The sequence below is a fragment of the Pristiophorus japonicus genome, chromosome 1 (assembly GCF_044704955.1).
Source record: "Pristiophorus japonicus isolate sPriJap1 chromosome 1, sPriJap1.hap1, whole genome shotgun sequence".
Lineage (NCBI taxonomy): Eukaryota > Metazoa > Chordata > Chondrichthyes > Pristiophoridae > Pristiophorus > Pristiophorus japonicus.
In genome coordinates this window covers 26,469,821-26,496,960 of record NC_091977.1, presented here as the reverse complement: position 1 = coordinate 26,496,960, position 27,140 = coordinate 26,469,821, and the positions used below count along the sequence as shown (strand labels likewise).

Genomic DNA, 27,140 nt, shown 5'->3' with positions numbered 1-27,140 from the left:
AATGAGCAGTTAATCTGTTTTATTGGGCGTTAAAGGATAAATGCAAGCCAAAGGATGTATGTTGGCCAGGACAATGGGAGATCTCCCCAGCCCTTCTTTTACTGCCAGCTGAATCTTCTATGCCCATCTGATCAAGCAGACGCTTGGTTAAATATGTCACCTACAAGACGACAACTGGTCAGTGCAGTATTGAGGGAGTACTGCATTAAATGTTAGCCTACATAGTGTGCTCAAGTCCTGGAGTGCTGCTTGAACCCACATCTTCCGACTCGGAGCCAACTGAGCCCAGCTCACACCCAGCAAATTTAAGAGGGAGGGATGAACTTTTTTTTTTTAATTCAAAGAGTAACGAATGGAATAATTGCCAGGCAGGGTAGTTGAGATAAAAACATTGGGCATGCCCAACATATCACCGATACTAGAGGGACGGAAGTGAGAATTGAGGTTTTCTAGAAGATGTCAATTGTCAGAGACCACTGAAGAAAAGCAATTGGTTCTGAAAATAATTAGCAGAACCTAAAGTGTATAAGTCACTTGGTTCTGATGGAATTCACCCTAGGTCATTGAAAGAAGTCAGAGGATATAACGTAGATTCATACACAAATACACAAACTGTGATGTGGAGCTGGATAGCCACGAATATTAGACCTTTGTTCAAAAAGGGAAGAGAAGCAAAGAGGATAAAACAGGTCACTCCACATAAGAGAACGTAAGAAATAGGAGCAGGAGTAGGCCATTTGCCCCTCGGGCCTGCTCCGCCATTCAATAAGATCATGGCTGACCTGATCCTGGCCTCAACTCCACTTCTCTGCCCGCTCCCCATAACCCTTTACTCCCTTATCACTCAAAAATCTGTCTATCTCCACCTTAAATATATTCAATGACCCAGCCTCCACAGCTCTCTGGGGCAGAGAATTCCATAGATTTACAACTTTCAGAAGAAATGTCTCCTCATCTCAGTTTTAAATGGGTGGTCTCTTGTATGTCCTCTAGTTTTAGTTTCCTCTATGAGTGGAAACATCCTCTCTGCATCCACCTTGTCGAGCTCCCTCATTATCTTATCTGTTTTGATAAGATCACCTCTCATTCTTCTGAACTCCAATGTGTATAGGCCAAACCTACTCAACCTATCCTCATAAGTCAAACCCCTCATCTCCGGAATCAACCTAGTGAACCTTCTCTGAACAGCCTCCAATGCAAGTATATCCTTCCTTAAATACAGAGACCAAAACTTTACTCAGTACTCTAGGTGTGGCCTCACCAATACCCTGTACAGTTGTAGCAGGACTTCTCTGCTTTTATACTCTATCCCCTTTGCAATAAAGCAAACATTCCATTTGCCTTCCTGATTACTTGCTGTACTTGCATACTAACTTTTTGTGTCTCATGCACAAGGACCTCCAAGTCTCTCTTTACTGCAGCACTTTGCAATTTTTCTCCATTTTAAATTATAATTTTCTTTTCTATTATTTCTGCCAAAGTGAATAACCTCACATTTTCCCATCTGCCAAATTTTTGCCCACTCACTTAGCCTGTCTCTATCCCTTTGCAGATGTTTTGTGTCCTCCTCACAATTTGCTTTCCCACCTATTTTTGTATCACCAGCAAACTTAGCTACATTACACTTGGTCCCTTCATCCAAGTCATTAATATAGATTGTAAATAGTTGAGGACCCAGCACCGATCCCTGCAGCAGCCCCCCCCGAGTCACTGTTTGCCAACTGGAAAATGACCCATTTATCCTGACTGTCTGTTTTGTGTTATTTAGCCAATCCTCTATCCATGCTAATATATTACCCCCAACCCCGTGAGCTTTTATCTTCTGCAGTAACCTCCTATGTGGAACCTTATCGAGTGCCTTCTGGAAATCCAAATACACCACATCCTCTGGTCCCCCCTTATCCATCCTCGTCTCCTCGTCATTACATCCTCAAAAGAATTCCAGTAAATTTGTCAAACATGATTTCCGTTCATAAAACCATGCTGACTCTGCTTGATTGAATCATGCTTTTCCAAATGTCCCGCTACTGCTCCATTAATAATGGACTCCAACATTTTCCCAATCACAGATGTTAGGCTAACTGGTCTATAGTTTGCTACTTTTTGTCTGTCTCATTTTTTAAATAGGGGCGTTACATGTGCGGTTTTCCAATCCACTGGGACTGCCCCAGAATCCAGGAAATTTTGGTAGATTACAACCAATGCATCCACTATCTCTGCAGCCACTTCTTTTAAGACCCGAGGATGCAAGGCATCAGATCCAGGGGACTTGTCTGCCTTTAGTCCCATTATTTTACCTAGTACTGCTTCATTAGATCACCGAGTTATGAGCCAATTCTTAAATGCATAATTTAAGTTAAAATTAATAAGCATTTAAAAATGCATGGATTAATCAAGGACAGCTTGCACGGATTTGTTAAAGGCAAATTGTCTCGAAAAAATGTAATTGGACAATTGGATAGTTAAGAGCATTAGAAGTCATCTTCTATTTTCAAAGATGTTCAACAAGCTGTTTCATAGGAGGCTTATTAGAAAAAAAAAATCAGACCAGGGGAAATGTAACAGTAGTGATCAAAAGTTGATTGATGGGCACTAAGCAAGGTTACTGCGATTGGGAAAGGTTTGGTGCACGAAAGGGGTCAGTCAATGCAGGCTCCACTTTAGTTCTATACATATCTAGACATATACTTGGGTACAGGAAGCACGTGAAGCTTTGCTGATGACACAAAAGTAGGGGGATTGGCAGAGAGGCAGGCCTTAGGAAATCATAAGCTTGTTCGGAAAATAAGCACGCATGGCAGATCCAATTTAATGTGGAGAAGTGTGAAGCAATACATTGAATGAAAAGGCTCCGAAGGGTGTTCCTAGGGGAACAAAACCAATTTTAAGAATAACTGCAGGTACATGAAGCCATAAAAAAGGCCAATAACAATGTGGGTTTTTTATATATGTAACTGCCCTTGACATCGAGGGTACTAAGGAACAAGAATGTTGCCTGGACTGGAGAATTTTGACTATGAGGTATGATTGGAGATGCTGGGTCAGTTTTCTTTGGAACAGAGGAGACAGAGGGGAGACCTTATTGAGGTGTATAAAATTATGAGGAGCCTGGATAGAGTGGATAGGAAGGATCTGTTTTCCTTGGCAGAGGGGTCAGCAACCAGGGGGCATAGATTTAAAGTAATTGGTAGGAGGTTTAGAGAGTATTTCAGGAAATTATTTTCACCCAGAGGGTGGTGGGTCTGAAACTCAATGCCTATAAGGGTGGTAGTGGCAGATACCATCACCACATTTAAAAAAATACTTGGATGTGCATAGGTAGTACCGTAACCTGCAGGGCTATGGACCAAGAACTGAAAAGTTGGATTAGGCTGGATAGCTCTTGGTCGGCTGACGTGGACAAGATGGGCCGAAATGGTCTCTAAGCTTTTTCAATGTTAAGTTTTCGTATGCACAAAACTAAGTGGGCCTCGCAGCCCACTTAAAGGGCACCCCCCCCCCCAAATATTAGAGGGAACATTGGGTTCAAAGTCCCATTCTGAGACCAGAGCACAAAAATCTAGGCTGATGCTCCCAGTGCAGTGCTGAGGGAGTGTGCACTGTCGAAGGGGCCATCTTTCGAATGAGACATTAAACGGAGGCCCCATCTGCTGTCTCGGGTGGACATAACAGATCCCATGGCATTATTTCGAAGAAGAGCAGTGGATTTATCCCCGATGCCCTGGGCCAATATTTATCCCTCAATCAACACCTAAAATAGATTATCTGGTCATTATCGCGTTGCTGTTTGTGGGAGCTTGCTGTGCGTAAATTGGCTGCCACGCTGCCTACATTACTACACTTCAAAATTACTTAACTGGCTTGTAAAGCGCTCTGGGATGTCCTGAGGTCGTGAAAGACGCTATATAAATGCAAGTCTGTCTTTCATTTCTTTCTTTACAAGCATCACCCACTCTGCAGGTGGCTTATTTTGCTATCATTGCCCAACACAGGCAAATAAACACTTTGGAAACAAACACATCACTGAGGATGTAGAATACCTCAGCCAGCTGAGCTTTATTTAGTCCGGGTCTGGTCTGTAGTTTGAAGTGTCTCTTATAACGCCTCAGTGTATTTACTTGCAATTGAAACAGGTCAACCTAAATAAAGAAATAAAAAAAGTTGAGCATCATTTGGTCAAATCAAGTTGGAGATCATAAAATACAAACAAACAGAGAAATAATTGCAAAATACAGAAGTGATGATGGATGCGCTGAATGGGGGATAATTTCAGGACACGTGAATTGAAGAGAAAAGTAAAAGCTTATGTTGATGCACAAGACTTCCGCCAATTCTCCAATCCGCAAACGTCTATAGGTCTAAACGGAGTTGCAGGCTTGCGACATCTCCCATCACAAGCTCTCAACCATAGACACGTTACATCAGAACATTACAGAGTACAGACTTGGAGGTGGCAATATAGAAACTGCTGCTGCTGCTAGTAGTGCGTTAAGTCCATGTACGAGTAAACCTACATCGGATAGAAGAGCGCTAGTCGGAAATCATACTCAATTACAATACTTATTGTTAGATCTCTTAATTTCCAATGAAATACGAACTCCGATGGTAGTTTTAACTTTTTAATCTTGGCAGAGAGCAACAAACTTCTTGGCTTCAAGCCAGGTCTTTGTTCTTACTGAGACACATGGTCAAAATGGCTGTATTTTATACCTGGATCAATTTACAGAAAAGAACTCGCCTTCATTGACCTTATTGGCTCACTACCCAAGGTCCGAAAATGTCAAGTTGATTGATGGCTTAATGCAACATGCTACCACTCACGTAGCATCTCTGACTTGTTGTCTGTGAATTTTCCCAGCCTGTCTAAATGCAGCCTGTTTGAATTCTCTATCACTTATCCACGTATATACTTGAAAAAGAATGATTTGCATGGCTTTGGGAAAAGAGCAGGAGGTGAGGGACTAACTGGATAGCTCTTTCAAAGAGCACGATGGGCCGAATGGTCTCTTTCTGTGCTGTAAGATTCTACACACATTCATGAACAGTCTATCAGAGGGTCCCTCCCCTTTAATTATTTGCCCATGAAGACTGTAACTCATGCAAAGTGTCTGGGTACAACTGCCTCGCCAATAGCGTGCAAAAATGGCCATTTTCTCTTCCAAGTCCTGACAGGACAGTGATTGCCATCGGACTATCTGAGCATGACAGGTGGGTGGGAGGGGAAGGAGAGCAGCTCGGACACATCCTCACCCAAGGTCCCCACACCAATGCACATCAGGACAGTCACAAGGAGTGGGAAACCGGAATAATTATTTTTGACTTCCAGGCACACCAGTACCAGGGTAGAATATGGCACCCACGAATACCTAGCTCATATCAGTCAAAGGAACAATTCTTTTTACAGCCTTCTGGACTCAACAAGTTCAACAATTTCAAACCATAACCTTTGTCCCTACTGTTTTTCTGCTTTTTTCCCTCTTTTCCACCGTTGCTGTTGATAATTCTGCCATCTCCATTTACACCCGATCTAGACTCATCTTTTCTTTCTTAACTTGTCCCATTACCATCTCCTGTTGCCTTGTACCATCATCCCTTTTTGTCTCTTATTCACGTCTGCCTTCCACCCTATTGTTCTTCCCCTCCCCTCCCCTCCCCTCACACTTGCTTAAAAACCTGTTACATCTCATTAACCTGAAACGTTAACTCTTTCTCTCTCCACAGATGCTGCCTGACCAGCTAAGTATTTCCAGCATTTTCTGTTTTTATTTCAGATTCCCGCATCCACAATATTTTGCTATTGTATTATTAAAGTAACAATTCTGTTCCCAGTACTAAACCACGAATCCTTCTGGCCAGGGTCCCTCAGTGCCAGATATAACTATTGAGCAGTTCTGGAGTACTACTGAATTACTGCAAGTAAGACTTGCCATTTTTATAGTAGCTTTGCTACCTTGTTACATCTTAAGGCGCTGTACAGCAAATAGTGCACTTTTGAAGTGTAGTCACTGTTGTAATGTGGCCAGCGATTCACGCACAGCAAGGTCCCACAAACAGCAATGTGATAATGACCAGATAATCGATCTTTTTAAGTGATGTTAGTTGAGGGCTAAATATTGGCCAGAAAACCGAGGAGAACGCTACTGCTCCCCTTCAAAATAGAGCCGTGGACTCCTTAGGGTCTCTCGATGGGGCCTCGGTTGAACATCTCATCCGAAAGATGGAACCTCAGACAGTGCAGCCCTCCGTCATTACTGCACTGGAGTGTCAGCCTAGACTTTAGTGCTCAAGTCTCTGGAGTGGGACTTGAACCTACAACCTTCTGATGCAGGCAACACTGCTACCACTTAGCAATAATAATTCTCCCAGAGAGGTACTGACTCATGCTAGTATACTCTTTCATGGGTCTGCCCTCTCAAGCGGACAAGAAAGATCCCATGGCACTATTTTGAAGAAGCGCAGGGGAACGCTCTTCAGCGTTCGGGGACAATTTTCATTCCACAGCAAACATCACTATCTGGTCATGATCAGAATGGTGTTTGTGGGAGCTTGCTTGTGTGCAAATTGGCTGCTGCGCTTCCTACATCACAACAGTGACTACTTTTCAAAAAGCACTTCATTGGCTGTAAATCTATGTAGGGAGACATGGGAAGTAAAATGGGGGCAGAAGCAAAAGATAGAAAGGAGGAAAGTAAAAGTGGAGGGCAGAGAAATCCAAGACAAAAATCAAAAAGGACCACATTACAGCATAATTGTAAAGGGACAAAGAGAGTGTTAAAGAGAAGGCTCTGTGTCTCAATGCAAGGAGTATTCGTAATACGGTGGACAAATTAACTGCGCAGGCAACTATTAACGAATATGATATAATTGGGATTACAGAGACATGGCTCCAGGGTGACCAAGGCTGGGAACTCAACATCCAGGGTTTTTTAAAATTCAGGAAGGATAGACAGAAAGGAAAAGGAGATGGGGTAGCGTTGCTGGTTAAAGAGGAAATTAACGCAATAGTAAGGAAGGGCATAAGAACATAAGAATTAGGAACAGGAGTAGGCTATCTAGCCCATCGAGCCTGCTCCGCCATTCAACAAGATCATGGCTGATCTGGCCGTGGACTCAGCTCCACTTACTCGCCCGCCTGCCGTAACCATTAATTACCTTATTGGTTAAAAAATCTATCTGTGATTTGAATACATTCAATGAACTAGCCTCAACTGCTTCCTTGGGCAGAGAATTCCACAGATTCACAACCCTCTGGGAGAAGAAATTCCTTCTCAACTCGGTTTTAAATTGGCTCCCCCGTATTTTGAGGCTGTGCCCCCTAGTTCTAGTCTCCCCGACCAGTGGAAACAACCTCTCTGCCTCTATCTTGTCTATCCCTTTCATTATTTTAAATGTTTCTATAAGGTCACCCCTCCTCCTTCTGAACTCCAACGAGTAAAGACCCAGTCTATTCAATCTATCATCTCCAGTATCAGCCTAGTGAATCGTCTCTGTACCCCCTCCAAAGCTAGTATATCCTTCCTTAAGTAAGGTAACCAAAACTGCACACAGTACTCCAGGTGTGGCCTCACCAATATCCTGTACAGCTGCAGCAGGACCTCCCTGCTTTTGGACTCCATCCCTCTCGCAATGAAGGCCAACATTCCATTCGCCTTCCTGATTACCTGCTGCACCTGCAAACTAACTTTTTGGGATTCATGCACAAGGACCCCCAGGTTCCTCTGCACCGCAGCATGTTGTAATTTCTCTCCATTCAAATAATATTCCCTTTTACTGTTTCCCCCCCCCCAAGGTGGATGACCTCACATTTTCCGACATTATATTCCATCTGCCAAACCTTAGCCCATTCGCTTAACCTATCTAAATCTCTTTGCAGCCGCTCTGTGTCCTCTACACAACCCGTTTTTCCTTTGTCTCATCTGCAAATTTTGTTACACTACACTCTGTCCCCTCTTCCAGGTCATCTATGTATATTGTAAACAGTTGTGGTCCCAGCACCAATCCTTGTGGCACATCAATAACCACCGATTTCCAACCCGAAAAGGACCCATGTATCCCGACTCTCTGCTTTCTGTTAGCCAGTCAATTCTCTATCCATGCTAATACATTTCCTCTGACTCTGCGTACCTTTATCTTCTGCAGTAACCTTTTGTGTGGCACCTTATCGAATGCCTTTTGAAAATCTAAATACACCACATCCATCGGTACACCTCTATCCACCATGCTCGTTATATCCTCAAAGAATTCCAGTAAATTAGTTAAACATGATTTCCCCTTCATGAATCCATGTTGCGTCTGCTTGATTGCACTATTCCTATCTAGATGTCTCACTATTTCTTCCTTAATGATAGCTTCAAGCATTTTCCCCACTACAGATGTTAAACTAACCGGCCTATAGTTACCTGCCTTTTGCCTGCCCCCTTTTTTTTTTTTAAAAACAGACGCATTACATTTGCTGCTTTCCAATCCTCTGGTACCTCCCCAGAGTTCAGAGAATTTTGGTAGATTATAACGAATGCATCTGCTATAACTTCCGCCATCTCTTTTAATACCCTAGGATGCATTTCATCAGGACCAGAGGACTTGTCTACCTTGAGTTCCATTAGCCTGTCCAGCACTACCCCCCTAGTGATAGTGATTATCTCAAGTTCATCCCTTCCCACATTCCTGTGACCAGCAATTTTTGGCATGGTTTTTGTGTCTTCCACTGTGAAGACCGAAGCAAAATAATTGTTTTAGGTCTCAGCCATTTCCACATTTCCCATTATTAAATCTCTCTTCTCATCTTCTAAGGGACCAACATTTACTTTAGTCACTCTTTTCCGTTTTATATATCGGTAAAAGCTTTTACTATCTGTTTTTATATTTTGCGCAAGTTTACTTTCGTAATAAACATAGAAACATAGAAAATAGGTGCATGAGTAGGCCATTCGGCCCTTCTAGCCTGCACCTCCATTCAATGAGTTCATGGCTGAACATGCAACTTCAGTACCCCATTCCTGCTTTCTCGCCATACCCCTTGATCCCCCTAGTAGTAAGGACTTCATCTAACTCCTTTTTGAATATATTTAGTGAATTGGCCTCAACAACTTTCAGTGGTAGAGAATTCCACAGGTTCACCACTCTCTGGGTGAAGAAGTTTCTCCTCATCTCGGTCCTAAATGGCTTACCCCTTATCTTTAGACTGTGACCCCTGGTTCTGGACTTCCCCAACATTGGGAACATTCTTCCTGCATCTAACCTGTCTAAACCCGTCAGAATTTTAAACGTTTCTATGAGGTCCCCTCTCATTCTTCTGAACTCCAGTAATCTATCTTTCCTTTCTTTATTGCTTTCTTAATCATTCTTTGCTGTCGTTTAAAATTTTCCCAATCTTCTAGTTTCCCACTAACCTTGGCCACCTTATACGCATTGGTTTTTAATTTGATACTCTCCTTTATTTCTTTAGTTATCCACGGCTGGTTATCCCTACTCCTACCGCCCTTCTTTTTCACTGGAATATATTTTTGTTGAGCACTATGAAAGAGCTCCTTAAAAGTGCTTCACCGTTCCTCAATTGTGCCACCGTTTAGTCTGTGTTCCCAGTCTACTTTAGCCAACTCTGCCCTCATCCCACTGAAGTCCCCTTTGTTTAAGCATAGTACGCTCGTTTGAGACACTACTTCCTCACCCTCAATCTGTATTACAAATTCAACCATACTGTGATCACTCATTCCGAGAGGATCTTTTACTCGGAGATCGTTTATTATTCCTGCCTCATTACACAGGGCCAGATCAAAGATAGATTGCTCCCTTGTAGGTTCTGTAACATACTGTTCTAAGAAACAATCCCATATGCATTCTGTGAATTCCTCCTCAAGGCTACCCCGTGTGATTTGATTTGACCAATCGATATGTAGGTTAAAATCCCGCTAAAATTAGCTTGGATGATGTGGAATCTATATGGGTAGAGCTGTGGAATACCAAAGGGCAGAAAACGCTCATGGGAGTTGTGTATAGACCACCAAATAGTAGTAGTGAGGTTGGGGATGGCATCAAACAAGAAATTAGGGATGCATGCAATAAAGGTACAGCAGTTACCATGAGCGACTTTAATCTGCATATAGATTGGGCTAACCAAACTGGTAACAATATGGTGGTGGAGGATTTCCTGGAGTGTATTCGGGATGGTTTTCTAGACCAATATGTCGAGGAACCAACTAGAGAGCTGGCCATCTGGACATGGGTGTTGTGTAATGAGAGAGGACTAATTAGCAATCTTGTTGTGCGAGGCCCCTTGGGGAAGAGTGACCATAATTTAGTAGAATTTTTTATTAATATTGGAGAGTGACACAGTTAATTCAGAGACTAGGGTCCTGAACTTAAGAAAAGGTAACTTCGATGGTATGAGATGTGAATTGGCTAGGATAGACTGACAAATGAAACTTAATGGGTTGATGGTGGACAGGCAATGGCAGACATTTATAAATCACATGGATGAACATCAACAATTGTACATCCCTGTCTGGAGTAAAAATAAAAAGGGGAAGGCAGCTCAACCGTGGCTAACAAGGGAAATTAGGGATAGTGTTAAATCCAAGGAAGAGGCATATAAATCAGCCAGAAAAAGCTGCAAACCTGAGGATTGGGAGAAATTTAGAATTCAGCAGAGGAGGATAAAGGATTTAATTAGGAGGGGGAAAATAGAGTACGAGAGGAAGCTTGCAGGGAACATAAAAACTGACTGCAAAAGCTTCTATAGATATGTGAAGAGAAAAAGGTTAGTGAAGACAAACGTAGGTCCCTTGCAGTCAGAATCAGGTGAATTTATAATGGAGAACAAAGAAATGGCAGACCAATTGAACAAATACTTTGGTTCTGTCTTCACGAAGGAAGACACAAATATCCTTCCGGAACTGCTAGGGGTCCGAGGGTCTAGTGAGAAGGAGGAACTGAAGGAAATCCTTATTAGTCAGGAAATTGTGTTCGGGAAATTGATGGGATTGAAGGCCAATAAATCCCATCAATTTCTCTGTACTCTGGGATGCAACCCAAGGAAGTGGATGCATTGGTCACCATTTTCCAACATTCTATTGACTCTGCATCAGTTTCTATGGAATGGAGGGTAGCTAATGTAACACCACTTTTTAAAAAAGGAGGGAAGAGAGAAAACAGGGAATTATAGACTGGTTAGCCTGACATCGGTGGTGGGGAAAATGTTGGAATCAATTATTAAAGACGAAATAGCAGAGCATTTGGAAAGCAGTGACTGGATCGGTCCAAGTCAGCATGGATTTATGAAAGGGAAATCCTGCTTGACAAATCTTGTAGAATTTGTTGAGGATGTAACTAGTAGAGTGGACAAGGGAGAACCAGTGGATGTGGTATATTTGGACTTTCAAAAGGCTTTTGACAAGGTCTCACACAAGATATTAGTGTGCAAAATTAAAGCTGATGGTATTGGGGGTAATGTATTGACGTGGATAGAGAACTGGTTGGCAGACAAGAAGCAGAAAGTCGGAATAAATGGGTCCTTTTCAGAATGACAGGCAGTGACTAGTGGGGTGCCGCAGGGTTCAGTGCCGGGACCCCAGCTATTTACAATATATATTAATGATTTAGACGAAGGAATTGAGTGTAATATCTCCAAGTTTACAGATGACATTAAGCTGGGTGAAAGTGAGAGCTGTGAGGAGGATGCTAAGAGGCTGCAGGGTGACTTGGACAGGTTAGGTGAGTGGGCAAATGCATGGCAGATGCTGTATGTGGATATATGTGAGGTTATCCACTTTGGGGGCAAGAACACGAAGGCAGAATATTATCTGAATGGTAACAGATTAAGAAAAGGGGAGTTGCAACGAGACCTGGGTGTCATGGTACATCAGTCATTGAAAGTTGGCAAGCAGGCGGTGAAGGCGGCAAATGGAATGTTGGCCTTCATAATTAGAGGATTTGAGTATAGGAGCAGGGAGGACTTACTGCAGTTGTACAGGGCCTTGGTGAGGCCACACCTGAAATATTGTGTTCAGTTTTGGTCTCCTAATCTGAGGAAGAACGTTTTTGCTATTTTGAAGGGGTGCAGCGAAGGTTCACCAGACTGATTCCCGGGATAGCAGGACTGACACATGAGGAGAGACTGGATCGACTGGCGCTGTATTCACTGGAGTTTAGAAGAATGAGGGGGGATCTCATAGAAACATATAAAATTCTGACGGGATTGGACAGGTTAAAGGCAGGAAGAATGTTTCCGATGTTGGGGAAGTCCAGAACCGGGGTCACAGTCTAAGGATAAGGGGTAAGCCATTCAGGACAGAGATGAGGAGAAACATCTTCACTCAGAGAGTTGTCAACCTGTGGAATTCTCTACCGCAGAAAGTTGTTGAGGCCAGTTCGTTAGATATATTCAAGAGGGAGTTAGATATGGCCCTTATGGCTAAAGGGATCAAGGGGTATGGAGAGAAAGCAGGAAAGGGGTTGAATGATCAGCCATGATCTTATTGAATGGTGGTGCAGACTCGAAGGACCGAATGGACTACTCCTGCACCTATTTTCTATGTTTCTAAAGTGCTTTGGAATGTCCCAAGATCGTGAAAGGCGCTAGATAAATGCAAGTTATTTCATTAAGAGGGAGAATTTGAAAAAAAAAAGTCTGAATGTACAAGGTGATTTCTAATGGTACAAGGTGATTTCTAAAGGATATCCTGACAGCGAGGTTTAAAATGAAATGTTTGTCCTCATCAAGGCGATGGAAGGTGGACCAGAACAAGGCTCATTCTTTGTGATAGTGAGAGCTTTTTTTTTTTAAAAACAGACATGTAAAGTGAAAAAGTGAAAAATGTCAGTTAAATAATAAATCTTAAATGTTGTACTGCCTCAAGCATTTGCAAAAAGAGTCTTTGGAGGATAGCATTAATGCCACAAATAATCAACATATCCTATACAATCACCGCCTTTCTCTTCTCCTCGAGATCAAAACAAATCATACAGTGAGGCGCTGTTACTTCGCATTGCATCAAATGACATTGCAGGAAGTTTACTAATAAAGTACGCAGGAAAGCCCTTGTGTGGGAAGTCTGGAGGGAAAAAAGTGGGAGAAAATTTGCAAATAAGGTCTTTCAATTGCCTTATCCAACGAGTCGCTGAATCATTCCGATCAGCAAAGGCCCAGTTTCAAGCCATGATCTGTACTGTGTTCGCCACTCTCAATGGGGGCAGCGGTTGGCATACAACTGACCTTGGCAGCCCTGGTAAGGGGTGCAATAAAAGCAGGGCACTGCCACTGTCCTTGGTGCTGTTGGTTTAGAAAGACAGGGAAAAGATCAGCCAGTGCATGTTTTCCTAATCACTTATCCAGCGATCTCAGTTGGACGTGTATGCATTCTGCACGTCGAATGGGGACATTACTGGACTTGGTCATGATGCCTCTGCACATTGAGCAGATGCGCACCATCACGTGGACAATAGCCACCCTAATGACGTACCCTAGGGAAACCTCAGCTTGTGAAGAGCAACCCAGCCAGGAGTCAGTGTAATGAGAAGAGGTTGGAAATTTGGGTTTGGGGAATTTGCAAATAAAGAATTTTGAAGCAAAAGGCAAATAGATTTTTAAAACTTGACGATGAAAGTCCCTTAAAAAGCACCCAAACTACCGGTGTTAGACACATTTACCTCTGGAGATTCAGCGTCATGGTCTGGTGAATCGCCCCCATCGTCATCGCTACCTTTTCTCTTTCTCTTATTTCGCACACTTTGGATGAAACTTTTGTGAAAGTCACATATGTACAGATGTCGGACCTGGAAAACAAATGTAAAGAAAAAACAGCACCAGTTACAATACGCTGTAATGAAATCGTTGCAGAGTGGAGGTGGGTCAAATGTAGCGAGACAGAATTGACGTCTCGAACTTAAATTAGCATCAGTTTTCACTCCACTCAGAGCCTGAAAGTAGCAAGCCAGGTGGATAAGGTGGTTAAGAAGGTATACGGAATGCTTGCCTTTATTGGCCAAGGCACAGAATACATGCGTAGGGAGGTTATGCTTAAATTGTATAATACTTTAGTGAGGCCACAGCTGGAATACTGCGTGCAGTTCTGGTCGCTGTATTATAGGAAGGATGTGATTGCACTGGAGAGGGTGCAGAGGAGATTTACTCGGATGCTGCCTGGAATGGAGAATCTTAGCTATGAGGACAGATTGGATAGGCTGGGTTTGTTCTCCTTGGAACAAAGGGGGCTGAGAGGAGATCTCATCGAGGTGTATAAAATTTTGAGGGGCCTGGATTTAGTGGATAGCAAGGGCCTATTTCCCTTGGTGGAAGGATCAATTATGAGGGGGCATAGGTTTAAGGTGGCTGGTGGAAGGTTTAGAGGGGATTTGAGGGAAAGCTTCTTCACGCAGAGGGTTGTGGGGTTCTGGAACTCACTGCCTGGAAATGTGGAGGAGGCAGAAACCCTCACCATATTTAAAAAGGTGCTTGGATGTGCACTTGAAGTGCTGTAACCTGCAGGGCAAGTGGGATTAGACTGGATAACTTCTTGCTGGCTGGCGCAGTTATGATGGCAAGTACTTCAGGGAATCCAATACGGCCAGAGTGATCTCCTGGACTAGTTTTGTTTGCATGGATGGGTAGGAGAGGAATTTTCCCAGATTTTTTTCCCCACTTGGCCTGGGTTTTTAAATCTGTTTTTTTATCTCTCCCAGTTGATCGTATGGCTCCGGTTGGGGTGGAGTGTAGGATGTCGCAGTTGTGTGGGGCGGACTGGTTGAACCGGATGCTCTTTACCGTTCCGACATTATTCATTGGTTTATATGCAACTTTCAGGGCTGCTGACAGAGGGTCGTGTGGCTCTTTGTTGGCCAGCGCGGACACGATGGGCCGAAATGGCCTCCTTCTGTGCTGTAAATTTGTATGTTTCTAATGCAGAAGTTCCCGATACCTTCTCTTCATCTAGCAGGACTCAAAACTGTCAGCAGTCTCAGGCTATTGAGGGGATGCAGCGAAGGTTCACCAGACTGATTCCTGGGATGGCAGGACTGACATATGAGGAGAGACTGGATCGACTGGGCCTGTATTCACTGGAGTTTAGAAGAATGAGAGGGGATCTCACAGAAACATATAAAATTCTGACGGGCCTGGACAGGTTAGATGCAGGAAGAATGTTCCCGATGTTGGGGAAGTCCAGAACCAGGGGTCACAGTCTAAGGATAACGGTAAGCCATTTAGGACCGAGATGAGGAGAAACTTCTTCACTCAGAGTTGGTAACCTGTGGAATTCTCTACTGCAGAGTGTTGTTGATGCCAGTTCGTTAAATGTATTCAAGACGGAGTTAGATATGGTCCTTACGGCTAAAAGGATCAGGGTGTATGGAGAGAAAGCAGGAAAGGGGTGAATGATCAGCCATGATCTTATTGAATGGTGGTACAGGCTCGAGGGGCCGAATTACCTACTCCTGCACCTACTTTCTATGATCAAGTAGGATCTATCCTGGTTGGGTTGCGTGGAGTAGGGGGGGGGGGGAATGAATATATTCTTAACTGGATATATACTTAAAAAGGAAAGATTTGCAGGGCTACGGGGAAAGAGCAGGGGACTGTGGGACTAATTGGACAGCTCTTTCAAAGATTTGGCACAGGCACGATTGGCCAAATGGTCCCCTGCTGTGCTATATGAGTTTATGAAATTGCCCAGTACAGGACCAATAGGTATTAATATTAAAGAGCAAACAACATAGCTTAAGTATCTTCATGAACTTTTCAACTGATGTGTGCAACGCAATTGAAGCTAGGCAACAAACTGTGAAGTGGAAGTTTAAAGATTTCATCCAGCCATCGTTCAAAATTTCAAAAACAAATGAGAAAACATTTGGCCATAAACCAGAAGTACTACTTTAAAAAAAATAGTCCAGTAAGTTACATTGTGGCACTGAAAACAAGTACAGCGTCCCACACAATTCAAAGCCAAGATTCCCATAAATAGAGGTGTCAGCCTTGGCTTAGTGGTTCGCACTCTCGTCTGAGTCAGAAGGCTGTGGGTTCAAGTCCCACTCCAAGGACTTGAGCACAAATGCTGCTCTAGTCATTATCTTGTACAGTATTTGGCAATCCTACTCACGGTGATGTCAATTGTATTGGTTCTTTGCTGACTATATATGCAATGCTGTAGCTGTGATTTGGCTTCTACTTGGCCACAGAATCACAATAAAACTTGTATTTATATATCACCTTTAACATAGAAACATAGAAAATAGGTGCAGGAGTAGGCCCTTCGAGCCTGCACCACCATTCAATAAGATCATGGCTGATCATTCCTTCAGTACCCCGTTCCTGCTTTCTCTCCATACCTCTTGATCCCTTTAGCCGCAAGGGCCATATCTAATTCCCTCTTGAATATATCCAATGAACTAGCACCAACAACACTCTGCGGTAGGGAATTCCACAGGTTAACAACTCTCTGAATGAAGAAGTTTCTCCGCATCTCAGTCCTAAATGGCTTACCCCTTATCCTAAGACTATGTCCCCTGGTCCTGGACTTCCCCAACATCGGGAACATTCTTCCTGCATCTAACCTGTCCAGTCCCGTCAGAATTTTATATGTTTCTATGAGATCCCCTCTCATCCTTCTAAACTCCAGTGAATACAGGCCCAGTCGATCCAGTCTCTCCTCAAAGGTCAGTCCTGCCATCCCAGGAATCAGTCTGGTGAACCTTCGCTGCACTCCCTCAATAGCAAGAACGTCCTTCCTCAGATTAGGAGACCAACACTGAACACAATATTCCAGGTGGGGCCTCACCAAGGCCCTGTACAACTGCAGTAAGACTTCTCTGTTCCTGTACTCAAATCCCCTTGCTATGAAGTCCACCATACCATTTGCCTTCTTCACCACCTGCTGTACCTGCATGCCAACCTTCAATGACTGATGAATCATGACATCCAGGTCTCGCTGCACATCCCCCTTTTGCCTAATCTGCCGCCATTCAGATAATATTCTGCCTTCGTGTTTTTGCCCCCAAAGTGGATAACCTCACATTTACCCACATTATACTGCATCTGCCATGTATTTGCCCACTCACCTAACCTGTCCAAGTCACCCTGCAGCCTCTTAGCGTCCTCCTCACAGCTCACACCGCACCCAGTTTAGTGTCATCTGCAAACTTGGTGTAAAACGTCCCAAGGAGCTTCACAGGAGCGGTATCAGACAAAATTTGACACGAGCCACACAAGGAGATATTAGGACAAATAACCAAAAGCTTAGGCAAAGAGGTAGGTTTTAAGGAGCGTGTTAAAGGACGAGAATGAGGTAGAGTGGTTTAGGGCTCAGGACATTTCAGAGCTTAGGGCCTAGCTAGCTGAAGTCACGGCCATCAATAATGGGGCGTAAGAAATCAGGGATGCACAAGAGGCCAGAATTGTAGGAACACAGAGGATTGTAGGGCTGGAGGAGATGACAGACATGGGGAGTGGTTAAGCTATGGAGGAATTTGAACAATCACAAGCAAGTGAGCAGGGGCAGAGTAGAGAATAAGTACAGCAACATCACTACAGGTTGAGGGATCCACTGCAAGTGCTGTTCTGTGAGCAATCACTGAAATATCTGCAAGAGATGTCCAACTTTTCCTTCGATCCTTTACATCTCAGTTCCATAGGCAAACAGCTCATGTTCAGTGTGGATTGTTCCTCCCAATACTACTCAGTAAAATAACTACCGCACTGTAGCAAAAAAATGGGACGTCCTCTGATCACGAATAGATCTGCTGCAGAATCTAGTCCTCGTGAAGCAGAAGTTCGTTTCAAGGTACTGTACAGTTCAAGAAGTCAACACTGATCGTAATTAAATTGCAGTCCATGACGGTCACTGATGCCAAAGACTCGAGATGACAATATCATACGCGGTCCCACGAAATCGAGGAAGACTTGCCTCCATTCTTAAAGTGAGTTCTCAGGTGGCTGCACAATCCAATGCAGGAATTACAGTCTCTGTCACAGGTGGGACAGACAGTGGTTGAAGGAAAGGGTGGGTGGGGAGCCTAGTTTGCTGCACGCTGTCTGCGCTTGATTTCCACATGCTCTCGGCAACAAGACTCGACGAGCTCAGCGCCCTCCCGGTTGCTCTTCCTCCACTTTGGACAGTCTTGGGCCAGGAATTCCCAGGTGCCGGTGGGGATGTTGCACTTTATCAAGGAAGACTTTGAGGGTGTCCTTGAAACGTTTTCTCTACCCACCTGGGGCTCTGGCAAAGATGACAATAATGACTGTCCTGAATAGTAGAAACTTACAGCACAGAATTTTACAATGGAAATTCCTGAGGGCTCTCCTGTTGGGGAACTACTGAACTCAACAGAGCAGGAAGATTCCAGGTTTGATCCCTGGTCTGAGAGTTAGTTGATCACTGGTAGGGAAACACTTGTGGTGATAAATCTGGCCATGACAACATTTACAGGACATTGGAGGAAAAAGAGTAGGGGAAATGAGATTAACTGGATAGCTCTTAGTTTCCATAGTTCACCATAGGCTGAACACGTATATTCTAGAGCAGCAGGGAAAGAATGTCAGAACTCACATTCTTGATTACTATACAAGTGCATCGTTCAGACAGGTCCAGGTTTGGCTGCGACACTTCCATAACAAAAATATAAGAAATAGGAGCAGTAGGAGGCCATTTGGCCCTTCGAACCTGCCCCGCCATTCAACAAGATCATGGCTGATCATCTATCTCAACTCCACCTTCCCGCACTATCCCCATATCCATTAATTCCCCAAAATGTATTGTCTTTTGTCTTGAAAATACTTAACGATTGAGCATCCACAGGTCTCTGGGATATAACATTCCCTTCGAGTGAAATAATTTCTCCTCATATCAGTCCTAAATGGCCAAACCATTATTCTGAGATTGTGACGCCCATGTTCTAGACTCCCCAGCCAGGGGAAATATTTTATCAGCATTAACCCAGTCAGGCCTGTCATGATCAAATAGCTTGGCCGCACTGACTAGCCCAACTCGCGTGTAAGAAACTGCCATCAGAAAAAGCTTCCAAAGGGCTCTCGCTGACTAAGGAAGCAGAAGTCGGCTCAAGTCAACATCTTCAGGAGTCCGAGGAAAACAACGACCTCCTCGCTTACACTGTTCCAAAACACAACACAGCATGCCACTCACTGGGCACACTTGGCAATGTCACAAAAATCAAATCTCATCACTCAAATACACTTGCCGACCCGGTGATTCAGTAAGGTGTCAGCCGTGGCTCAGTTGGCAGCACTCCATCAAGTCAGACAGTTGTAGGTTCAAGTCCCACTCCAGAGACACGAGCACAAAATTCAGACCGACACTCCAGCTAAGGGAGCCCTGCATTGTCGCCATTAAACCGAGGCCTCATCTTACCTCTCAGGTGGTTGTAAAAGATTCCAAAGAGATTCAAAGAACAGACCATTTTACACGGTGTCCTGGCCAATATTTATCCCTCAAATCAACATCTCGAAAACAAATCTCCACATTGCTGTTTGTGGGAGCTTGCTGTGAGCAAATTGGCTGCCACATTTCCAACATAACAGTGACTACACTTCAAAAGTACTTCAATGGCTGTAAAGTGCTCTGGGACGGCCGGAAGTCAGGAAAGACACTATATAATTGCATGTTCTTTCTTTTGGTTATCGTTTCGCAATATCCCGTAGGAATCGCTTTGCTTTAACAGCTCCTAGGGTCCAGTGTGTCCCTTTCCTCTCCTCTTCTCTCCATACAGCACCAATTCTCAGTCAGCATGTGGTTCCATATGCCTCAGTCAGCTCAACTACCTCAAACAAAGCGGCAAGCCATCATGTGCGAGGCTAGACGGTGTGCCAGCAGGCTATTTGACGACAAGGTCAACACATGCCAAAATACATCCTCGCTCGATGCTCATACTTCCCATCTGGGACTACCGTGCACCCATCAGGGGCCAGACCCTGGCTGATTTTCCTTTCACTGAACAAGTCACTGAGGCCAGTTGTATACCCTCTCTTCCTACCTCACTCGGTGACACCAGCTGAAAGCAGCACAGACCCAAGAATGCAAGCTGGAACTTTTCCTGATCTGTTGTGGCTCAAGATCCAAACTGGGCTGAGCATTTACCAACTCTGCAATGCCATTTAACATTCCTGCCTGGGCAACGACTTCACTCAATCAGGACGACTCTGTGACCACATACTCCCCAATGTTAAACTGTAGGTCACACGAGACGTACAATTTAGGCCAGTTTAATACAAGCAGTAAGCTTGTGAAAATGCTGGTCTTCTAAAACCAGGATATCGGATAAACAGAACTAAAAATCGGATGTTTTCATTTTTAAAAGAAAGATTCTCTGTTGCCAGGTTAAGTCGGTACAGGGTATTGAAATTCACTACATTTCAGGCCTCTGATCGACCTCATGACAGTCTTGTTGAACGTCCAGTACGATTGCTGAATTGCAGACACTGAAAATTGTCCCCCCCCCACCCCCTCTTTATTTACAATATTACTTTGGCTACTTTTGCAGAAGCTACCGGCCTGAAAAATTGCAGGGGGTTTAAAAAAAAAGTATAATAAAACTCAACAGACTTACGTTCTTGTCGGTTTCCAGCTTGAGTTTCTTCTGTGAAATACTTTTCTGGATCCTCTTGCTGAAGCTGGCGTTGCCGGCAGGGCGGTTGCACCTCTCCCCATCATCAACCAGGCAGCAAATGTGCCCAAAGCCCGGAGCCCCGGCGCCGCCATCCCGGCTGTCTTCTTCTGTACTAAATCCGTTCATCTTTCCTCAAACCCCGCTTCAGAGAACGGGTCTCTCAACTCAATGTAAGTAAGTGTGTGTAAGTAAGTGTGTGTGTGTGTGTATGTGTGTGTTGGTTCGAGACCGGCGGCAACACTACCAGCTCCACAACAACAGCAACAAAAAAACTCTTTTTAAAATAAAAAAATTCAATATGGCAGAAAGTGTCTCTTTAACAGCGGCTTAAAGAACTCATGCTGCAACTTTCGCAGTGGGTTTTAATTTCGTTTTTTTTAAACCCCCCCCCCAAAAAAAAATACAACTCTCTCAACCAGCTCACAATGGCCGTTCAAAGCCCTTTAGAACAATTCTTCACCTTCTTGCGGCGTCTTTGTAGAAGAAAAATAAAAGAGGGGGGGGGGGGGGGGGAAGAGAGGAGGAGGAAGAGCAACAAAAAAAAAGCTAGCGGGATTAAAGTGTTTTCATTCAGCCTTGGACAATACAAACCTCAAGCTGGTGGATAAATAAACGTATTGCACACGTTTTCTTTCTCTCAATCAAAAAATGGGGAAGGGAAATAAAAACATACACACACACACCCCAAATATTAGATTACAGGAGGTCCGACCGCTCCAGGCAGGCTCTGACTGCAGTGTCCAGGTTGCCTCTGCCCAACAGCTGTTGCCATGTATCAGCGTTCCAAATTGGAACCAGGAAATAATGGCCCCTGCAATCGCTACATTGCCCCAGCGTTCCAAATTGGAACCAGGAAATAATGGCCCCGCGGTTGCTACATTGCCAGCGTTCGGAACCCTGCGTCAGTGACGCACCGCGGGAAATGTAGTTCCTTTCGAGGGGGGCTCTTCCACGCGCGTCACATCAACGTGCGTCAGCCGGCCGGCAGAGAGAGAAACTACACGTCCCAGAATGCTACGCGCAGCGAAGGGGGGGGTGGAGACTGGTGCGCACGCGCACACAGATTAAACGCAGAAGAAGTGGCGCTCGTAGGAGGAGGAAACCGAATTGAGCACCAAGATTTTTTTTTAAAAGCCCTACACGCACACCGCATTTTTAATTTCAAAAATATACTTTATTCCTAAAATTTGTAAAGTTGCATTACAGTACAATTCAAATGCTGCAATTCAACACAATGCAATACAGATTAAATGCAGTGCATGGTGCCTCTTTCCAGTTACAGTGCAGTTTATTATCTACATTTACATTACATTTTCTGCTTCATGCATGCCTCGCTTTCGCTGTTTGTTGCGGGTCGGGGGGCGGACAAGCACGAATAGGGTGACCAGCAGTGTAAAGTCCTGTCCCCTCAGTACAGCTTCACACGAGGCATGTCGTGAAGTCAAGGTCACTGTGGACCTGCACCTTTATTTCACAGCTCTGGAATGCTGCACTTGCCTGAGACCTGTCCTTATATACCTGTCTCTTGCAAGTGCACCCCTGGTGGTAAGGTATGCTGGTGGTTACAGGTCAAAACTTATTACAGTCATGTATAGCATGTTAGGATATAGTTATATATAATAATGTAAGATACATGACATCACCCTCCCCCAAGGTCTTATTGGCTTTATAGGTTCAGTCTCTCAGGTGGTCTACGCTCTCGCGTGGAGCATCTGAGTTGTGGTTCAGTTGTTTGCCTTGGTGTCTGTTTTTCTTTGGGTGTGGTTGCTGGTATCTCGCCTGGGCTGTCTGTTTCGATTGGTGTGATTGTTGTTGACTCGCCTGGCATGTCTGTTGGGATTTCCCTTTCCTCAGGTTGTTCCCTCTGTCTGTCCACCAGGTGTGGTGCGAGTTCCACATTGTAGTCTGCCTCTGGTTCCGCATTGTTGTTGGTAAATCTGGTTTTGACTTGGTCTACATGCCTCTGGCAGGTTTTGCCATTGTCCATTTGTACTACCAATAGCCTGTTTCCTTCCTTGCCCGTTACTGTCCCTGCAAGCCATTTGGGACCCTTGCCATAGTTTAGTACAAACACTTTGTCCCCTATCTCATTCCATCTCCCCCTCGAATTTCTGTCATGGTACTCAGTCAGCTTACGGCGCTTTGCCTCAACGATTTCGTGCATATCTGGGAGGATTAATGAGAGCCTTGTTTTTAAAGTCCTTTTCATCAACAGTTGCGCGGGGGGGGGGGGGATCCCAGTCAATGAGTGTGGATGAGATCTGCATGCCAGCAGCAGTCGCAACAGGCGACCCTGCAGCATGGGACCTTGGATTTTAAGCATGCCAAGTTTAATAATTTGCACTGCTCTCTCCGCCTGGCCGTTGGAGGCCGGCTTGAACGGTGCCATGGTCAATTATAAAGTCTTGGAATTCTGCGCTGGTGAAGCACGGACCATTGTCACTGACCAATATGTCAGGGATTCCGTGCGTTGCAAACATGGTTGCGAGGCTCTCCACAGAGGTGGAGGTTGTGCTCGAGTTTAAAATGGTGCATTCGATCCACTTTGAAAATGCATCTACAACTACGAGGAACATTTTGCCCATGAATGGGCCCGCATAGTCTACGTGCACCCGCGACCACGGTTTGGTAGGCCAGGGGCTCAGTGGAGCCTCCCTGGGGGCATTGCTGAGTTGGGCACAAATGGTGCACCTTCGGATGCAGAGCTCCAAGTCCGCATCAATACCAGGCCACCAGACGTGGGATCTGGCTATGGCCTTCATGAGAATGATCCCCCGGTGCTCGCGGTGGAGCTCCCGGACAAATGTCTCTCTGCCTCGCAGAGGCATGACTACTCGGCTGCCCCACATCAGGCAGTCTGCTTTTAGTGATAGCTCATGCATACGCCTGTGAAAGGGTTTTAATTCCTCGGGGCAGGCATCGCGAGCCTCTGTCCAGTCACCGGTTAGGACACATCTTTTTACTAAGGGTAACGTGGGGTCGCTGGCCGTCCAGGCTCTGATTTGGCGAGCCGCCATGGGCGAACCTGTGGACTCAAAGGCATTGATTGCCATGACTATCTCACAGTCCTGTTCGTCAGACCCTTCCGTGGTCGCCAGGGGTAGCCTGCTGAGCGCGTCGGTACAGTTGTCTGTGCCTGGTCTGTGCCTTATGGTATAGTCGTAGGACGCCAGCATGAGTGCCCACCGTTGAATTCGCGCCGAGGCGTTGGCGTTTATTGCCTTGCTCTCGGATAGGAGGGACGTGACGGGCTTGTGATCGGTTTCTAATGCGAACTTGGCCCTGAAAAGGTATTAGTGCATCTTTTTGACACTGTACACGCACGCGAGCGCCTCCTTTTCTACCATAACGTACCCGCGCTCCGCCTGCGAGTGACTTGGAGGCATAATCTATGGGTTGTAATTTGCCCGCACTATTGGTATGTTGCAAAACACACCCGACCCCATATGCTAACGCATTGCATGTGAGAACTAGCTTTTTACCTGGATCAAAGAAAGTCAAAACACTGTTGGAACACAGAAGGTTGCGTGCCTTATTGAAGACGTGTTCCTGAGCGTCCCCCCAAAACCAATCGCACCCCTTCCTGAGTAGCACGTGGAGAGGCTCCAGCAGCGTGCTTAAGTTCTGCATAAAGTTCCCAAAGTAATTGGGTAGCTCGAGAAAGGCGCGCAGTTCTGAGACATTCCGGGGCCTGGGTGCCAGGCGAATTGCTTCCGTTTTGGACTCTGTTGGACGGATTCAATCAGCGGCAATCCTTCTGCCCAAAAATTCAACCTCGGGTGTGAGAAACAGGCACTTGGATTTCTTGACTCGTAGGCCTACCCGATCTAACCGCTTTAGTACTTCCTCCAAATTACGGAGATGGGAGTCGGTGTCCCTGCCCGTGATAAGTATGTCGTCTTGAAATACAACTGTCCCCGGGATGGACTTGAGCAGACTCTCCATGTTGCGCTGGAATATGGCAGCTGCCGACCTGATGCCGAATGGGCATCGATTGTACATGAAAAGGCCTCGATGTGTGTTGATGGTGGTGAGTAGCTTGGATTCCTCGGTCAATTCTTGCGTCGTATACGCAGATGTGAGGTCTAATTTTGAGAAAAGTTTACCTCCAGCCAATGTGGCAATTAAGTCCTCCGCTCTGGGTAGCAGGTACTGGTCCTGTAGATTTGTAGTCCCCACAGATTCGTACGGATCCATCAGGCTTCATGACTGGGACGATGGGACTTGCCCAGTCGCTAAATTCCACAGGTGATATAATGCCTTCCCGCAGAAGCCTGTCTAGTTCATGTTCAATCTTTTCCCTCATCACATAGGGTACAGCTCTGGCCTTGTGATGGACCGGTCTAGCATCCTGTGTGATGTCGATTTTGACTTTGGCCCCTTTGAAAGTTCCCACACCTGGCTGAAAGAGATGTTCAAATCGCTTTATAACTGTTGAGCAGGAGGTCCGTTCCTCTAATAACATGGCATCCAGTTTAGTTTTGCCAGCCAGCTTCTCCCCAGCAGTGCTGGGGGGTCTCCGGGGACAATCCACAGGGGAAGTCGGTTCACTGTCTCTTTGTGTGTGACAGAGAGCATGGCGCTGCCGAGGACTGGTACGATTTCTTTGGTATCGGTCCTTAGTTTGGTGTCGACCCTTGTGAGTTTTGGTCTGTCTTTTTTATGCGGCCACAGTTGTTCAAATTGTTGAGCGCCCATGAGAGATTGACTTGCTCCCGTATCCAGCTCCATGTTGACAGATATCCCGTTGAGTAGGACCCTTATCATTATAGGAGGCGTCCTGTTGTAGGAGCAGCGGCCATTGATCGTGTTGACCCGCTGTACATCGGTGTCCCGGGTACTGTCCCCACCATCTTCTGGTCCGCTTTCCGACCCATCCGATTTGTATACCAGCCGAGCTGCCGTTTTTTTGCACATGTGGGCCAAATGCCCTGTATTTTCACAATTTCTGCAAAGAGCCTGCTGAAATCGACATCCCCTTGACGAGTGCCCACCCCCACACCTCCAGCACAGACCTGTTCCATTGTTCAGTGTTCCCAAAGAATGAGCTGCGTCTGGCTGATCTCTCTTGAGCTTCTCTCAGTTTGTAGTTGATTGCTTGCATTGTGGATTGATGAGGTGTGAATGGCCGTTCCTGTGGCCCTTGATGGCTTCTGCCTGCTGTCGAGAGCCTGTTCTCCCGGTTTTGTCTGTGTGTGGGGGTAGCAGCTTGTTTAATGCTGTGAACTTCTTGTTCCGATATTTTGTTAGTTGTCGTACCTGCATTGTAAATCAACGTCGTTACTTCTTCCCCTACCAAGAATGTCTGTGCATCCAGTGCTGCTGCCTCTAAGGTGAGGTTCTTGGTCTCTATGAGCTTTCGGAATATGCCTGCGTGGCCTATTCCTTCAATGAAAAAGTCTCTCAGCATTTCTCTCCTCAGTTCATCGGAGAACTCACATAAACTAGCCAACCTCCGAAGTTCCGCTACAAAGTCGGGTATGCTCTGGCCCACACAGCGTCTGTAGTTGTAGAACCTGTGTCTGGCCATGTGTAGGCTGCTCGCTGGCTTCAGATGGTCTCTTACCAGTGTGCTCAATTCTTCAAACGACTTGCTTGCTGGTTTCTCGGGTTTCAGCAGGTCCTTCATTAAGGCGTATGTTTTCGAGCCACAGCTGGTCAAGAGATGGGCTCTTCTCTTGTCTGCCTTATCGTCGCCTAACCAGTCTTTGGTTACAAAGCTTTGCTGGAGCCTTTCTATAAAGTCCTCCCAATTGTCTCCCGCATTGTACTTTTCATCTGATCCGTTGTTCGCCATTCTGTGGATTCTGTAATCCCGTAACTCGTTGCCACTGTAAAGTCCTGTCCCCTCAGTACAGATTCACACGAGGCAAGTCGTGAAGTCAAGGTCACTCTGGACCTGCACCTTTATTTCACAGCTCTGGAATGCTGCACTTGCCTGAGACCTGTCCTTATATACCTGTCTCTTGCAAGTGCACCCCTGGTGGTAAGGTATGCTGGTGGTTACAGGTCATATCTTATTACAGTCATGTATAGCATGTTAGGATACAGTTATATATAATAATGTAAGATACATGACAAGCAGGAAACTAATGTACTTTAAAAAACATGGTGTACAACTAAAAATTGCATGGCCGATTGTAAAAAGGTGACACCGGTTCAGAGAGCAGTGCTTTCATTTGTGAGAAAGCCAAATGGCAAGTAGAAGTGCCAACACACGTTGCCTGTGTTTCTTAAAACACAAAAATTGTGTGGGGAGTTTTTTTGTTCAGCTACTGTACTGGTAGTTTACTTCTACAGGATGCGTTCAGGTTGTGTTTGTATGTGCTCTTGTTACTGCTGTGTAATCATTCTCCGGTATCGCTTCCTGCTTACTTTGTTCTGCAGCAGACATCCGAAAGCTTTTTAACAAGTAACACGATTCAGGATTTTGTAGAGCTCGTCTGAATTCATTCTGAGCTAAACTCGAACGTTTAAGTGTAATGCTGTAAAACCCCCATGTATTTCTGTGAGATCCCAGTGAACCCAGTAAA

The 27,140-nt window shown here is 45.1% G+C and overlaps 1 protein-coding gene across 1 annotated transcript in view; it reads right to left on the bottom strand.

Annotated features, from left to right (window-relative positions):
- Positions 1–21,383, bottom strand: part of sap30l (sap30-like) — a 29,667-nt gene extending 8,284 nt beyond the window's left edge. The window contains exons 1-3 of the mRNA XM_070878280.1: positions 20,548–21,383; positions 13,645–13,770; positions 4,041–4,139 (exon numbers count right to left, since the gene is read on the bottom strand). Coding sequence (XP_070734381.1) covers positions 4,041–4,139; positions 13,645–13,770; positions 20,548–20,733 — 411 coding nt within the window. The 5' untranslated portion in view covers positions 20,734–21,383. The remainder of the gene's footprint in view (positions 1–4,040; positions 4,140–13,644; positions 13,771–20,547) is intronic.
- Between the last annotated feature and the right edge of the window lie 5,757 nt (positions 21,384–27,140).